The sequence below is a fragment of the Rhamphochromis longiceps genome, linkage group LG4 (assembly GCF_057381845.1).
Source record: "Rhamphochromis longiceps isolate RC_006_pf linkage group LG4, R_longiceps_female_GT1.1, whole genome shotgun sequence".
NCBI lineage: Eukaryota > Metazoa > Chordata > Actinopteri > Cichliformes > Cichlidae > Rhamphochromis > Rhamphochromis longiceps.
The window spans coordinates 16,536,921-16,554,815 of NC_140560.1; the positions used below are offsets into that span (position 1 = coordinate 16,536,921).

General features: G+C 41.4%; 1 protein-coding gene across 1 annotated transcript; it reads right to left on the bottom strand.

Annotated features, from left to right (window-relative positions):
- Positions 1 to 8,626: 8,626 nt before the first annotated feature.
- On the bottom strand, positions 8,627 to 12,306 carry nptx1l (neuronal pentraxin 1 like). The gene is made up of 5 exons (XM_085405153.1): positions 11,781 to 12,306; positions 11,294 to 11,501; positions 10,415 to 10,659; positions 10,124 to 10,303; positions 8,627 to 9,792 (listed from the first exon to the last, which is right to left on the bottom strand). The coding sequence occupies exons 1-5, from the start codon at positions 12,222 to 12,224 to the stop codon at positions 9,571 to 9,573; spliced, it is 1,299 nt and encodes a 432-aa protein (XP_085261279.1). The 5' UTR covers positions 12,225 to 12,306; the 3' UTR covers positions 8,627 to 9,570.
- Between the last annotated feature and the right edge of the window lie 5,589 nt (positions 12,307 to 17,895).

Consider the following 17,895-nt stretch of genomic DNA (forward strand, 5'->3'; position numbering starts at 1 on the left):
ACACAGAGGGTTAACGAGGAAAGTGGGAACACACGGGGAACACAGCTGACACAGATAACCATAACGAGACAGGGCGGGGTGAACATAACACTGACGGGAGACGGGCAGAGTCAAACAGGAAGTACAGAGGTTCAGACAGGAGGAGAGAGAGCACGGGGAAAACACAGACATAACGGGCTGGGGAAACATGGAATAAAACATAAGGAGAGACGAGGGCTCACAGATACACAGAGGGGCACACAGGGGGTAAAAGCCACGAAGGGAAAACACTTAGGGAACAACACAACAGGGCAACTCAGGAAACATGGCCTAAATAGGGAACAAAATACAAACATACAAGAAAACTAAGAATACTGGGCCAACATGGCCCAGGACCATGACACAATGTGAACACTGAAAGTGTTTTCTTACTATAGGCCTAATTCAGTCATTTACACACACATTCATACAGGTGGGGAGTTTTCTGTGTACTTTACAATAACTTGCTCTAGGATACTTTGTCATGCAGGCCGTAGTATTGAACCACTGACCTTGTGATTGGTAGACAAGCCATTTTACCTCCAGAAAAACAGCTGCCCCGACTTATGTTACAGTTAACTTGACTCTCTGCTAACATCATATTTCAGAACTGCATACTGGGTTCTCCCACACCTCGTCACTTGTGAGTTGAACACATAAGAAGAAATACCCCACCTTTCCTTTTCTATAAGATTTTATTTTTCATATAATTTCTGCTTTGCATGCATAACATTTCTCACTTGACAATTATTGTTAATTTTCTTGTGTTTTGGGTAAAAAAAAAAAAAACAATACAAAATCGACTTTGCTGCTTCATGGTGCATCTTAGGAGAGGACACCTGTGTTGCATCTTTCTCTGCTTGCCTTGGTGCTGAGTACTCACAAACAGAGCAGACCTCCTCAGTCCACTCCACAAGCAGTGTGTGGGGGGTGGATGTAAGGCATGGAGGGCTTTGCAGTGGCTGTTTTTTGATTGACCTGATTATGGAAAACAGCCCCTGGCATAACTCCCAGAGGGTGTAGGGACCGTGGCATCTTCGTGAAATATATTCCTGTTGTGCCAGCTTCTGTCATAAGATGCCTGTAGATAAAGCCAAGGCAGACTGCCAAGAGGGAGAGTGTGAGAGACAAAGATAGCTAGAGAGAGAGAGAGAGAGAGAGAGAGAGAGAGAGAGAGAGAGGGAAGAATTGGGAGGGGCATTTTAAATATGGAAAATGAGAGCAGGAGGCCGATTGATGATGAAGAGGAGATGGAATAATGACATATCAGATTTACAGGCAAGATCACTGATGTTACTAACAATATTTATAACAGTGTGTATTTTTTTTCTTTGTACCATAGAGGTTTAATTCAATTTTCAATTCAGTTTTATTTACATAGCACTAGTTCACAACAAGACCCTATAATATTAGAGAGAAAACCTCAACAGTCAGACAATGACCTATGAGCAGCATTTGGTGACAGTGGGAAGGAAGAACTCTGTTATGATGAAGAGACCTTCATCATAACCAGATTCAGTGAGAAACAGCTCTCCACCTTGACTTTCTGTGGGCTGAGAGGAAAAAGAAAAAGAGAAAAAAGGCATGTCAATAATGACATGTAGTAGTAGCATTAGAAACACACGAAAAGTGAAAAGATGTGAGTGAACAAGAAACTCTGCATCAAGGGAAGTCTCAGCAGCCTGAGCCTATAGCCCTCCTGATCCCAAACTACGAGCATGTTCCACTGGAGTGGAGCCTAAAAGCTGAAGGCTCTGTCTTAAACATGTCAACAAAAAAGGGAAAATTGTCAAAGTTTGGCTGTTTTGTGACGTAGATGGACGGTGGACCCAATTGCAGGACTCAGAGACAAAAACGTAAACTCAAAAAGACAGTTTTATTGCTCAACTCTTATGAAGACACAAAATGGACTCAGAAGCACTGGGAAACATTAATACTGTACTCCTGGGTCTGGGTGCACACCACCTGGGTCTGGGTGCAATTCCCCCCTCCAGGGGCAAGGGTACCTAGACCCGGTTTGTAGAGTACGCTTGGGGAGTGTGATTGTGTGTACAGCGTCTCTTTATGTCTGTCTCCACGTTGGTTGAGTGTGGAGTGAGTGCATATGAGAGCATGAGGGTGGGAATGGATGTTTGTGTCTGTGTGTGCCTGTATGTCTGTGTCTATATGTCAGGTTGGGTATCAGACGCCACCTCTCTGGGGACACCTCAGGCCCTCCAAGGTTTGGAGGCCTATCTCCACCCACCACCACTTCCCCTGCCGGTGGCAGACTCCCTCAGGTGTCGGTGTGTTGGTGGTTCTTTGTGTCTGGGGGTGGGCGTCCGGGTACACACCGGCTCACTCCTTGGCGGCCGCTTGTCGGGGCCTGGGGCCTGGGGCTCGCTCGGGCCCCTTTGGAGGTGGGGTGCCCCCGGCCTCTCGGCCTGGGGCTCGGTCACTCAGGCACAGCTGGGGGCCGGCGGAGCTCACGGGCGCGTCACTGCAACTCCCCCTGACTTCTGCTCCGCGGCTGCTGGGCGAGCCCTCATCTGGGACTCTCCTCAGCTCTTACTGGAACAGTGGCGCGGCTGCCCCTCTGTTGGTCTTCCATGGTCTCTTGTGTTCTGGGGGCCTCTGGATGTCTGGAGTTTTGATCTCCTCCATACCCGCTTCACACCCTGGAGGACGGGGCTGTGGCCCCCCCACACTCCCTAGCAGATCATTACATGGAGAAACCTTTGGAATGCAAGCATGCTGATCCACATAGGTATGCACACATGGGTATTCACAGACGCGGACTAAAGCTTTCTTGGCTGCTGCCTCAAAGCACACTGTGCGCTGTCTATCTTGCGTGCTGCACAATATCGTTTATTATTTAGTAAATATTGATATCTATGACTAGCTAGTTTATTGTGATGGTGCTTTGTTTTCTCTATTATTATGTTGCTCTTTGTTGTTTGCTGTCTCCTCTGTTTGTTTGTTTTGTTTGTTTTTTTTTTTTCTCCATACAGGTGACCCAGGAGTTCTTTTTTTTTTTTTCTCTCTCTTCCCCCCCCTTCTCACCATCTCTTCTCCCCTTTGGTTTTCTCTCTTTCTCTCCCCCTCTTTCTCTCATTCATTCCCCCTGTCCTATTTATTAAAAAAAAAAAAAAAAAAAAAATGACAAAGGATGAACTGAAGCTCTGCCATCACGTAATGTCGCATACTGCTGTTTCTGATGTCATTTAGAAAAAGAAAAAAAAAAAAAAAAAAAAAAAAACAGAATGACTTCTCAACAGCCACCTTTCCACTGAGATCATTTTCTTCTGTTATTTTTTTCTTCCATTATATGTATCCAAAAAGAATTCTGTCCAATAAATCAGTATGAGAATTGTTTCCGTCAAGCTTTAGTTTGTAGCATAGTTATCTTAGCATAAGTCAGCTTGACTCAACTGTAGCCCGTGGAATCACCTGAGGAAACGATCATAATACATTTTCCATCAGTGTTTTGTTTTTAGTATGTGCAGCGGGTTGAATCAAAGCTGGGCAGCTAAAGCTTTGATACTTAAGACAATCAAAAATAATTCTCCCTCTCAGATATCTGGCAAACACTTCAAGAAAGCATTAAAGAAACAGTAGTTTGCGTTTGTGTTTGCCCAGAGGAAGGACATTTTTGTATACATTTGGACAGAGACACATTGGTTGATGATGTGAAACGGAATATCCCATGTTGGGAGAAATCAATTATGCATTGAGGGGCACTACCCTGACTGCTGAAGTAGCTGTGAGATTAAAGACAAGTATAGATGGATGTGTGCCTCATGTATATTCTCTCCAAGTAAGCCAAAATCCTCTTTGACTGTATGCTAAACAACTAATGCTCTGCTAACAGCAGCCTTTAAAACACTTGCACAACAACCTGTTATGGATGAAGAGTTTGTCCACTTCACAGACAGTCAGAGCTTTCAGATGTAACTGTGTAACAACGGGATGTTCTTCGTAGCAACTCTGAGATTAAATTTAAAAATTTGAAATTTGGGAGATGACCACCCCGCTTTAAAATAAAAATAGTATCAGCACTTTTGCAGCAAGTGCTACAAAAACTAATTTCTTTACAGGGATGGAAAAAAATAAAAACTCTCAGTATCACAGTTTTCCTATTTGTGTGATGAATCTTTTTTCCATTAAAAATGCATTCCTCTCAGCAGCATTCATCAACAGATTGCCTGTGTCATCAATATTACTTTTTTTCCCCAGCAAAAACAGCTCTTACTCAGCATCAGTGGGCCAGCTAAATTTCTCTCAGGCCCACATTGGGCTTTTGTTTGTTTTTCAGATCTGTCGTCATGAATTTTTCATTAGCCACTTGATGAGACATTTCTTGTGTTTTCCTTAAAGTATAAAGCACAGTGAGCGGTGTTATGGTGTGGGATTTTTTTCCACTGTGCAACTGCTACAGTGGCTTTGTTTTCATTCTGGCAGTAGTCAGAGTAGTTTGAATAAATTCATCAAAACTTAACCCAAATGGACATTTTTCACATAACAGCAAATACACTAATTTAGCAGTTTAAGGATATAAAATGTTTTTGTACCTGATAGAGATGTTTTATTTTATTTTATTCTTTAAGCTTATTATTTATGTTTAATAGCCTGAAATATGTTCATAACTATGTACTAGATTACAGTGACATTTAGTATCGAGACACTCATGGTCCCCAGAGGACAAACTGGAATGACTCTAATCTACTGACTGTCTTCTATGAACCTTTATGTTCAGTACTTTGATTCAAAACTGCTCAAAGAAAAGTGAAATTCTTACTTGGTTTGAATTGTAACCACTTCTCCCTTCAAGATAACCTCCTTCTGCACCTCCAGATCACTTTCAGCACTTCCAGCTTCCACCTCTGCTATTTTTGCTCTACAATTCCACTGAAAGCTCCTTTCTGGTTTCTAAGTCAGCTCATTTCAGTGAGTGATAATCCTTGAAGTGAAAAGGGTTCTTTGTCCAGGATGGATGGTGCAGAGGATAAAAAATATGGAAGCACTGTGGGTGTCATTACTTTTGCTAAAGGTTATACAGTATGTTCTTTAATTACTCCCCAGATAAAGTAATTCATTACACTGCTTGTTACATTACTTTCACGTCCCTCTTTAACGAGGTCTGAAATGCACTGTTACATAATTACTAGTTAACAATATAAAACTGAGCTACATTGCAACATGCCGACACAAACACGTATTCTAACACAAAGCCAGCAACACAAAGCAAAGTTAATAATCACCCAAATTAGACTTTAAAGCAATTGCCACAGTGATTCTACTGTGGAAATACGTACAGGTGGAAATGGAAGCTACATACAAGCCTGACTGCTCATCAAGGTCTCTGTTACTTGTGGGAGGTCAGGCTCTGGCTGCTGAGCTGGGGTCAGCGTACACTCAGCTTTAACGTCAGTCTGGCTTCTTTGCTAGCTTCGCGTTAACAACTTGTCTCCAGATGCTTGCAAAGAACATGCTGTGACTGAGTATAATGCAAGTTTTTTTTATCTGTCCTTGATGCAATTTGCACTTTAATATCTTACTCTTGTTCTTTCCTTATATAAAAACAAAAGTAATGCTTGTTTCTTCACTCCTTAAAAGTTTGCCATCCTTATTGCACACAAACCAAACTCAGGTGTGCAAGAAGAAGACCCATTTGATTCTTTCTATCCACCTGTTGTCCTGATAACTGAAGAACCTTTGCAACACAAGTAACAGCACAATGGTAACCGGAATATAATTACTGAATTTAGTAAAGAAATGTATTACACTACTGCATTACTGAAAAATGTCCTGTGATTACTGTACTTTTGAATTGCATTATGCCTAACATAGCATTTTGGGTAATTTTGAATAAAAAAATTAAGTCTGTTTTTGTAAATCTTTAGCATACTGTAACATTTAAGTAGATTATCTGTGGTATGAAACCTCATGCTAATCAGCTAAAGACTGGAAAAAACACAAGCTGTTAGCCAATGAACGAGTCAGACACACCCACAACCATTAATATTTCTCTACACACCTTAAGTGTATCGTTGCATTTCTGTGCCACTTTTCACTAGATGAAGATCTAAAACTTAGCTTCTATGCTAGGATTTAAATTGTGAACAGAAATGTTCGTTTATAGTGTGTGAGTGAAATGTATGAAATGAAATGAATTTAATAATTTCACAGAACTGAATGAAGTGCACCCAATACCAGAATGTCCTTGTTGTCTACAATGCCATCACCAAATACTGATTTTCTGTTTGTAAAAATATCGCAGCTCTGTCTGCATCTTCACTGTGCAATTATACAACAAGGACACTAACACATAATTCTTCATGAAAAAGTTTAAATCATCAGTCACATGTGATGGATTTACGAAGGCCAAAACATTGAAGTAAGAGGAGCCAGATATGGTGGAAAGTGAATCGCCTTATATCTGACATTTCCTCTGAGCTAATTTGCAGTGGAGTGCATGCAGACGCAAACCAATTAAGGCTCAGGAAAGCTGGGGAGAGGTCAACAGGCTGGCTATTATCTTGCTGTGCCAAATATATACCTGACGATATCTGGGGCAAGATTTGGGTCAAGAAAAAATGACCTGAATCGGACTGATGTGGTCTGTGGATCAACGGGGCCAGGTGGATGTGGGTAAGAGAGTAGGAGTCGATTTCTAACGAAGACTCCAGGGGCCACGCGGCAAGAGTTTATACTGTGTGAATGCCTGTGTGTGTTTCATTATGTGTCTGGATGTACTGTTCCCGTCCTGTGATTGTGAAGAACCTTTAGCTCGTTATTGAAATCCAATCTCATTTATGTCAGAGTAGCTGTCTGCAAAGCCTGTGTACTTGGTACAAGCTAAAGCTGGTCCCTATCTAAAGGATACAGAATAGAAATCAATTTGTGGGACGCATGACCTGACAGCTGTGGGACTAAATGACCTCAGAAACAACACTCTTAGGACTTAATCTCTGAGCAGTGTCAGCTATAATTCGTTTGGAGAGAAACTGTATAGACAGATGCATAACTTCTGCAACAACCTTTACTTGACAGAAACAGTCACGTGTTTGCACTACATGTGCAAGTATGAGCGTGTCTATATGATACTTTCCACAAGTTATTTCCCTTTAGTCTAGACACTGATGTAAGCAGTCAACAGCAGAGGTTTCCTTGAACTTTACAACCTGGAGATTGATTCTTCAATAAAGCAAGATGGTGTTTTTGAAACTTGGAGGAAGTTCACTTTCTCAATGCTCTCTGTTCAATCCTTCAAGTCCAACAAACAGATGATGTTCTTGTCTTTTCAAGTGATGTTTCATAATATATTTGTCCTCATGATATGTAAATGACAGTGAGATTACTGTATAAGGAATATTTATGATGAGAACAGAATACAGTGCCTGACATTATATCTAACGTAGTTTATCTTCAATTCAATCTTGGTTTAAATGGATTTGTACTGGATTTTATGAACACCACACAAAAAAAGAATCATTTAATGATTTAGATTTTTTAAGGTCCCTTACAAATTTTGTGGGAATCAATTGAAAAATCCAAAGCTTTAATCACTGAACCTTTAATAAATCTGCTTTGTTTGTATTGAGTGATGACAGAAGGATACTTTTTAGAGGCGTAACGGGACCTTTTGGGAGGAGAACCGTTTAATTGTAATCTCTGGTTCACTTTTGAAGATGTTTTTGTTATGTTGACAGTTAAGTGTTTTAAATGAAAAATCAATCCTACGTTTAAGCTGGTCAGCTTTTTGCTCTTGCTAGCATTTTATCTTCGTACTGTTAACATGTCTATAAATTTGTAAAAACAAAAAGATTTTGGCCTGAAATTATTTGTTGCAACTATCTGGATAATCCATTAATATTCATAATTTTTTTTTCACCTTTTAAATTATGAGATTTTTTTGCTTAAACTGTAAACTGAGTATATCTGGCCGCCTGATGGGCCAAAATCAAAAACTAAACTTTTGGATTAAGCTTTTCTCTGTATGTTTTAACTCAGTTGGCCAATTGATAACTAAGCAATGAATAAAATAATGTTCAGAGCTATTTATGTTGTGTAATTACCAGCCCTAAAATCTGTTAACAGTTCTATATTTGCAATCTTTTGCACATAGCTAGGAATATAGCTTTAAAACAAAACATTCAGTTCAAAGTTAATGGGCCATTTGCTAAACGTACATGGCACATACACCATATAGGCAACATTTAATGTCTGTCATGTTTATTAAGTTATATATTTTTAGAAGTTGTAGATCTTAAACATGAAAAATGTTATGCTTTTGTTGTTTGGTGCTCATGGCTGCCCCTCCCTGAGCCTGGTTTTGCTGGAGGTTTCTTCCTCTTAAAAGGGAGTTTTTCCTTTCCACTGTCACCAAGTGCTTCCTCGTAGAGGGTCATTAGATTTCTCTGTATTATTTTAGAGTCTATAGAGTCTATAAAGCACCTCGGGGTGACTGTTGTTGTGACTTTGTAGCATATGTAAATAATAGTTAATTGAATGTTTCAAAATTCACTTTTTATGTCTTTTGTGTAAAAATAATTATATATGTACACCTGTATTTGATTCAAGTATCACAATTTATTACAAAAACTAGAACTTTTTTTCATCTGTCAGTGTTGCCATGCTTTAAGCATATAACAATACAGTATAAAACCTCAACCCAAAGGTAGAATAGTAAAAGCAGAGATCATAGATGCTGACGCAGCATTACAGAAGTTAAGACATGCTGTTACTGTACAGGAAACATTACGACTGAAGTACAAGCATCTGTAAAATGTGCCATTGGCATCAGTGATTTGCATTTTACCATAAGCAATCTGACCCTTCCTCAATTTAAAGTGTCACAGGAAATGCCCCCTTGGAAAATAATTTACACGAAAATAAATACAAACACAGAAACGCTCTGCAAATGATCATGGATGTGCTGAGATATTTTTCAACAGCCCAAGGCACTCAGGCTCAAACATTGGCAATAAATATACATCATTCTTCAGACAAATCACGTCAAGCAGGTGTGGTTAGAGAAAGAAGAGTGACAGAGAAACAATGTTGTCTAGTTCGTAACCTCTTGAAGAGCGCAGTCCTTTCAAAAAAACAAAAGTCCACCTGGCCTTTTTTCACAGTGAAAATCGCTGGCAGTCGAGACAGAAAAAAGACATATGAAGGACTCAGTCATTTTGTTGACTAGTGCGACATCTGTTCTCTAAAAACTACATTAACCTCTTACTGTATTTTTGATGCTGGCCTGTCATTTTGGTCTCTGAGGGCGACCTCTGCTCACTAGAATGGCATCACCTGCTCCTCCCGGATGCGCATTCAAGCACCACAGGGTGTCGGAGCGCTCCCCTTTTATTTTTCAGTGGCCCATCCCACGTGAGAATCTGGTAAAATATCTATCAAACTGCCCACAAGTGATGTTTTCAAATATCTATGACAACCCAGACGCTATTCACTGACACAATCTCCTCAGATTGGCTGACCTTTTGAATGAGTTTACCGAGGCCGTGACAACACTGGTTTTAGCAAAAACCACTGAGCTTCTCTTCCCTGCAGTTCAGTTCAGTTGAGCTGGCGACAGGCTTCGAATGTCCACTTCGAGGCACCTCCATAAATATCGAGGCTGGTCTCCATCCATGCAAAAACGTTGCCCACTTGCGCTTTGCTGCTGCATGTCGCTAGATTGTAAATTTCTCCCACGGACAGTTTACGATCCCAGATGTGAAAATTTGCCAGGTCTCCTACAAAAGCTTGCGTGGCATCGAACCCTCCTCCAAGCGTGTCCTGTGGCAAACACAGTTTGATTTAATAAAGGATGATGAGCCTGCTTCGTGAAGAGAAACCACAGTCTCTTTAACTATTTGGATGTTTATTTGCCAATCCAGTGGGATTTTTTGATGAGCTCTAACCTTATCAAATTTAAAGTATTAAATTTTTAAGGCTCAATGAATACAAATTATCCAGCTGCTTACATTTTGTTGTAATACAACATAAAATACTATAATGTATGATTTGTTGTGTGTTACTAAATCATGAGAAATAACATTTTTTTAAAAGGTGCTTCTTTCGACTGGCAGGTGTGGAGCATTAAAACCAGGCTGTGCTTACTGCTTACCTGCTCCTGGCCAAGGATCAGCAGGCCCTGAGATTTGATGGGATGATACGGAGCCAGGTTTTCTCCACTCCCCCTCTTGACACCATCTTGAAAAGCCTCCCAAACACCATCACGAGTTGTCCAAGTCACGCAGATATGATGCCACTTTCCGTCGTTGATGAGAAATGGCAGCTTTGCTACCTTTAAAAAGTTCAAATGCAGGAATTATCAGACCTACAGTGGAAACGAGAATGTCTTACAGTCTAAAAAAAAATCGAGTGTTATTCGATTTTTCCTGCGTTTTTCTCGTACCTTGTCATTTATTAGAATCTCCATTGGATTGTTCCCCCACTCTATGAGAACCAGCTCGTTGGCTTGTCCAGGAACTGCGTAGGAGAAAGGTGTGCCCACTCCCGGGGAGGCGTTGGACTTGAGCCACATGCACACGGTGAGGGCATACATCTCTGGCAAACTCGTTTTCACTTTTGCGTACATGTAGTTGGTCCTCAGTGGGAACGTGAGCTGAAATTTATCCAGCGGCCTGTTTTCTCTCTGACCTGCCGTAGAAGAAACAGGAAAACAGGCTTGAACTCGTTTTAGAGGACGTGTTCTACCCCACACAGATATATCATTCCTAGTGCTCACATCCTGGGAATATTTCCTGGGAATTATACGTTACACAACAAATCCACAATGGTGACGCGCCAGATTTGTTTTAATCTCGCGTGCTAAATCCATCACAGGAGTGGTAACGCTGTTAACGGCCATCTCTTCTTTTCATATTTGCCCGCACCTCATTGACTATATTTAACAGAAATCGCCGTAGACGGTTCTTCCGGAAAAAAGGAAGAAAGAAAAAGAAAAAAGCGAAAGAGAGCGAGTGAGCGGATGTTGTAAATTCTCGTGTGTCTCTTGGAGCAAATGGCGGTGGCAGGTCACTTAGTGCATGTTTGAAATGGTCTAATCTGGCCAGAGTGGGAGTTGAAAACTGCGGGATATACACTGTCCCACCGGCTTTGTGCTCAACATTAAATCGGATATATAATAATGTAGCCCGCTATCCTAGATTGGACCCCCCCCCCCCCTCTTGACTTTCCATTTTTTAAATCAATTTTCTTATGATTGCTTGATCGTTACAGTCCCCAGCCCATATTGCTTACAACTAATCCACCACCAACTCTTTCCACTTACCTTTCTCCAGGTCGGTGATCCTCTGGTGTAGCGATGTGAGTGTGGACTCCACTCTCCCACGCTGCTCTGTCTCATTGCGGAGTCCGGGTTTGCCCTCTTCGATGCCGTTCACTCGGGACAGCACCTGCTTCTCCAAGTCATCGATTTTACTTTGGAGAAGGTCTTTCAGGCTGTTTGCCTGCACCGAGTTGTTGCTTCTGCTGAATTGCTGTCAGGGGGTAAAAAGTGCGCATTTAGGTGAAAAAGGTTCAGATTCCAGATTATATTTTATTTTGGAGGGTCACTGCCGTAAACTTGAACGAGCAATTTAACCTACACAAAGAATGTTTTTATGTTCATCTTATGTTCACACTGCGAATTAATTTTAAGAATCTAGACTTGTTAACCTATTGTTTTATTATAATTTTTGTATGTTTTCCATCTTATTTGTCGCAAAACGAGCTGTACGCAAAAGTGTTTATATTCTCCCCGGAAACTGCAGCCCTACCTCCAGATTCTCTAATCTCTGCTTCAGCGACTGTAAAGTCTGTGATAGTTGCGTCAAAGTGTCCGCGGGGCCTCTGGACACGTCCCCCATCGTATTTTTGGTCCCCGCTTCTTTCCTCCTGCCCCCGGGCCGCGCGTCCCCGAGGTCTGCGCCGCTCTGGCTCTCACACCGAGCCAACTTCGAGGTGAGCTCTCTGATAGTCTCTTTTTGGTTCATGATCGTCTCCTTCTGCTGTAAAACCGTCTCCCGCAGCTGCATAACCGTGGTCTTCAAGTCCTCTCCCGGCACACTGTTCTGCAAGGTGGCCGAGCATATGTCCATATCCTTGGGTACGGACGTGCAAATGAACTGCGTCTGTCCGCCAAAGTCTTGAGACGAGCTCTCCAAGAAGACGCAGGAAAATAGAAAAAGTTTCCAGCAGATTTCTCTCTTTGCGGCCCGCATGTCGCCGTCTGCGCCGGGCTTCACTTTTTATTTATTATCGTCTTTAATTCTGTGCTTTATGAGCCGCAGTGACTTTCGCCAGTGTCCCCCTTGTTGTTGTACTCCGTCTCTGCAAGTGCGGCAGGTTTTTATACAGCGTGCCCGGTTCTGCGCAGAGCCGCTCTCACTGCATCACAACCGGTGGGAAGGGAGGGGGGGTCGCGCTGCCCCCGTTTAAAAGGCTCCGGAATCCGCGTCACATTCAAGAGATGAAACCCATTTCGCTCGCGGACTCCCACGTGTTAAATCTTTCATGGCTTTGGCTGTTTGTCATTTCTCCCCGTGTGATATTAATCTGGAAAACGCTGATTTGTAGATGGTAGTGGTTTGGGAGTTGGGGGTGTTGCTTTGCATGGCGGGGTGCCAGCAGAGCCAGCTGTGTTTTGTTTTGTTTAGGGTACACCTAAAGACTCTCTCTCACACACATGCACACACTCACACACACATGCTGCGGGTGGATGCAGAGATCAGAAAGTTGCAGCAATTTGTGGCTGAGAGAGAGATAATGTGTGTGTGTGTGTGTGTGTGTGTGTGTGTGTGTGTGTGTGTGTGTGTGTGTGTGTGTGTGTGTGTGTGTGTGTGTGTCCCACAGATTCAGCACCGGGGACAGCTCCCACCACTTTACAGTATCAGCAAGAGCAAAGAGAGCGGCTCGTGTACGCGTTTAGTTCGTTTGAACGTGGAGAGCGTGTTTCATGTTTTCGTTTCAGCCTGTTTCTCCCGCTGTCATCTGGATCATACACGTCTATCTCATGGTGATCTGTGAGAATTCAACGTGAAAAGCGCTCTTCCCCCACAAACTCAGAGGCTATCTCTCTCTCTCTCTCTCTCTCTCTCTCTCTCTCTCACTCACACACACACACACACACACACACACACACACACACACACACACACACACACACACACACACTCCTTATTTATCCCCAATGACCCGCTCTTGCAGTCAGTGGTCTGCTCTGCGCAATAATTATCTCAATAATTCAGTTTCTAAAATGATAATCTGTCCCCCAGCAATTTAGCCCATCTATTATTCAGGAAGGGCATTTTCCCTCCCGTTTCTCACTATCTTTTTATTCGGTTGGTGATTAAAATAAAATGAAAATACTGCAATTCAGTTACGAGAACATATTGTCTTTCAAATCAAATTTGATCTTTGGAAGAAAAAAAAAGAACACAGGCAGGAGAGACAGGACTCCACGTGACAGACGGATGTTTGACAGAGGTGGTTAAATAGGTCATGCCATAATTACTCTCATCTATAGTGGGTCTCTGGGTTGTAGTTGCAGGTGCTTCTTTAGGTCAGGAATTAACACTGGATGATTCATTTGCTATATAACTGTGGTGTTAGTTTTATTATTGGATTACAAGCAAGTAGTCAAATAAAAAGTGTCCTGTTAGAATATTCACTGCTGTGCAAAAGTCATGAACCACACTTCATGACTTTATAATTTGGGAAGTAGGTGCAGTGATTTAATGAAACCTGGGCAACAATACACAAGGGAAAAACAGTTTATACAATTCTAATGAGCTTGAAAGTTAACATTTGGTATGACAGTCTTTATGCTTCAGCACAGTCTGAACTCTCTTAGGGAGCTTTCTTGTCATTTCTTTAAGTAGCTCTCCAAGCTTCTTGAAGGACATTCAAAGCTCTTCTTTGGATGTTGACTGCCTTTCTGTTCTGTTCTCTGTCTGTCTGGGTCCCACACTGCTTCAGTAATGTTGTGACCCAGGCTCCTGGGAGGCCAATCCATGGCTGATAATGCAACCGAGTTCAGACCCCTTCCAGATGGTAAAGCATGATGGATAAAAAAATCTGTTGGTACTTTTCTGAATTCACAATTCCATCAGTTTTGACACAGTCCCCCAAACCCCTGGCTCATTTGCAGCCCCAAACCATGCCAGAGCCTCCACCTTTGTTCAAGCTTATTGCTGACAATTTGAACAAAGAATTTCAAACTTGGATTCGTCACTCTAGAAGACATGTTGTCACGGATTTTCGGTCCAGTTCTTGTGTAATTTGGCATAACTCAGCCTTTTCTCCCCGCTTCCCTTCCTTAAGAATGTCTCCTTGACAAGCACTCTTCCACAGAGATCATTTCTGATGAGGCTTCAGCAAACAGTTGATGGATCCACCGATGGTCCAGCTGAATTTTCGTAGGTCCTGCATCAGGTCTTTGCTGGATTTTTCCCTTTTTCTTCAGGACATGACTTTTTGATATTGGTCATCTACCACCTGCTATGGACATTCTTTTTTTCAGGCATATTCTTTATTTGTTTTTCCAGCACTTGTCCAGTTTCCCTTAAATTTTGTCAAAATAAAAACACTGAAAGACTTTCAGGAAGCCTGGAGAACTACCACTCAAGACAATGTCTGACTTCTTCAAAGTGAAATATAAAGAAATTAATTCCAGCTCAAGACTTTTGCACAGTACTTTATGTCTTTCTTTGCCTCACTTTTCACTTGTCACATCACTGTGCTTCTGTGTCATAATATGTGACATAACTGAGCATTATCAGGATTTACGTATGTATTACGTGTGTATTGCTAACTTAATGTCCCCTGAACTTCTTCTCTCTGTGGATTACAGTCTATTTAAGTAATGCAGCAGAGTCTACTTTAAGTGGAATGAAAGGCCAGAGAGGTTTAGCGATTTTACTTTCCGATGTTAATCACTGATAGACGCTCTTTGATATTATGAAAAATAAAGATGAAACCAGTGAAAATGGTTTCTTTTCAGCATTTTAGTTTGGAATGAAAGTTGTTATAAAAGATGTTAAGGTGATGTAACTGTTCGGGTAGAGTTGCAACTGGAAGGCCGCTTATCTGGAGGTTTTCAGGGACGGGATGAACAAAGTTACAGAGGAAAATCCAGGTCAGTGGTCAAAGCCATTATATTTTGTGAGAGACCAAGCAGAATTCATCAAACCTTTTTGTGGAATTTTCTTGCAGCAACACAACTAGAGCATTCACAATACACCAAGCCGAGAATGTGGAAAGCACGGGGCCTATTACAGAGAAATGGTTCTTGGGTGAAATATAAACAGACAAAAACCCCAAAACTTTGATACATGTTGTGCAACATGAAGCCACGCTCTTTGGCCCTCCCAGGGCATCTTTACTGGCAGCGCCAAAGATGTGAGTAAACAACTTTTTGTCTCTTCAATATCAGCCATCTGGTAAATCTGTGCTGGTTATGTAATTACTGACAATGGACCACAATGCTTTTTTTTGCGTGTGTGTTTTTTACTAAGTCTATTCATTATCAGTATCGTCTTCCAATAAAGTGATTTGCCAGAGCTGTAGCTATTGCCGAAATGTGCTAGTTAATGAGCCGAATAGACAAAGAAGTGAAACTGTGTTTTTATTATTTCGATTGACTTTATTCCACATAATCAGGCAGAAAAACCTAGACATCATCTACCCTGTGGGGAAAAGAGAGCAGTGCAAAACGTCCAAAGTCTAGCTCTCATTATAAATTCATTATTCAGGGCTTCCCACATAAACAAGTCTCGGAGCCATATGCTTAAAGTAGAAAAACTTTCTGTAGCTCCTCAGAAACACGCTGCACCTCTTCCCTTCACCTACTACTCCCGCCACTTCTCCTCCCTCCAGTCATGTGAAACCCGAAGAAGACACTTGAAGCAGACTGTTGTTTTGAAGAATTTCCAGTCTCTCAGGTTAACATTTTCCACTGCGTGTCACAAGTTCAGCCTGTAAACATTTCTGTTTTGCTGTGACTGCTGCATCAGCTATTGAATTAGTAATGTACTTAGCTGTGCTGTGCGTGAAATAATATGATGGTTTGGATAAATGTTTATTTGCTGTTCAAGTCGTTGTGCGAGAGGTGACAATCAGTGACTCTGGAGATGCTAATCTCACGCAAGCAGCTGCCAGTCGCTCTTATCACAACCCTGTTCGGTATCACTGCAGCTCTGTCGGGGATGTGCTGCCAGGCCTCTGTCCACCTGTTCTGGTGAACAGCTTCACCTTCTAATAGATTCAGACACAGAGGAAATGCATTCTCCAGCACTGGGGATCAATACTTGTAATTGCACATGCTGTCAATGTGCAATATGGTTTTTCTCCCTGATCTCTTTCCTACGTTCTGCTAAAGTGCTGCGATAATCTTTTTGGTTTTAATTTGTCCACTGACATTGTATAATGCTAGGGGTCTAAGTTCAGTAAACTGTAACATATCATACTACAAAGTGTGTATATAATGGTTTAAATTACTAATTAACATAGCAGAAAAAGTGTGTTTCTTGCAAGTCTTCTTGCAGTAACTCTTATACTGTGGGTAAACCTGTTTATTTTCTCTTTAAATTGTGCCACACATATTTTTATGCCCAAATTTGAGCACACTGTCCCTCTTTGAGAAGTCAGGAATTAATCAAGCATAACATTTATTCGCTAAAAATTTCAAGGATAACAACCATAATTGTATTTTAGCATTAAAACTGTTATTTCGATTAAAGCAACGTCTGCATCTTCATGCACACATAGTTTGACCGTTCTTGATTTAAATAATATTTTTGGAGGCAAAGGTCTTTTGTGTATTTATGTAAGAATATCTTGCCAATACATTTTCTCATTTCTGCTGTGAGTTAGTAATAACAGTAATAAGGTCAAAAAGATCAACCTTGGCATCTATGAGTAAGAACACTGGGAGAATTTAAAATTTCAAGTGTGGAAACTCAACTTCTGCCCTCAAAACTTTAAATTAGAGTTTAAAATAAAACAAAACAGGCTTGTAATGCAGACATCTGCAAAGTTTGATCCAATAAAAATGCAATTCAGTAACACGAGTGGTAGGTGGCTATATCAGCGAACATGCACACTTTTTGCAAACTTTTGTAATAAACACTTCCTGAAGCCAATGCAGGGGGCCCCGGGGCCAGAGGAGGTGTGTATTTTTATCGACACACACATGCTACAGGTATGTGTGTGTGATTATTATACAGATACACACCCATTAATGTAGCAAAGTAACGCTAACATTGCAGAGCTTTATCACCTCGTCACTCCGCTTCATTAAAGCTGAACCCTTGCTGTTTGAATCACACCAATTAGAGAAACATTTGAACACCTAGAGTGGAAAGATATTTACTGTATGCCTGAAGAAGCTGCAGGTTAGCGCATTCTGCTGTTTTCCCATTTTAGCGTGACCACTACTGCCACTGTGTCTGATAATTACTGGAAGGTATTTCATCATTTCCATGAACAAAAGTCTAATTAAGCCGCCTCTTTGTGCAGCAGGCCACAGCCATCCTCACTACTCCAGAGGAGGAAAACACTCTCCATTTTGGGGTCACAGGAACTTTACTTTTTAGGAAAATATCAGACAGCACAAAGTCCAAAAAAAAAAAAGCCCACAGAGTCTAATTAAAGTAACGACATTTTACTTATAACTTCTCATCACTTTTTTTGGTGATGGTGTTGGTGGGATGGGGATTATTTGCCTTATGGTGGGCAGATGGAGTTTTTTCATACTGTATTGCTTTCCTTATGTTTTATTAAAGGTTGTGATTTAATTGTTCGTTCCTTCTGCATGAGCCGAGCAGCCATCTGAAATTGATACAATGCATCATCTGACATCGGGATCATTATCTGCGCAACGTGGCAGTATTC

Coding starts and splice junctions, on each gene's coding strand:
- nptx1l (XM_085405153.1), bottom strand. CDS start 12,224: ATGCGGGCCGCAAAGAGAGAAATCTGCTGGAAACTTTTTCTATTTTCC. Junction 11,502..11,780: donor AGAGATTAGAGAATCTGGAG/GTAGGGCTGCAG, acceptor ACCCCCTGACAG/CAATTCAGCAGAAGCAACAA. Junction 10,304..10,414: donor AGATTCTAATAAATGACAAG/GTACGAGAAAAA, acceptor AACTTTTTAAAG/GTAGCAAAGCTGCCATTTCT.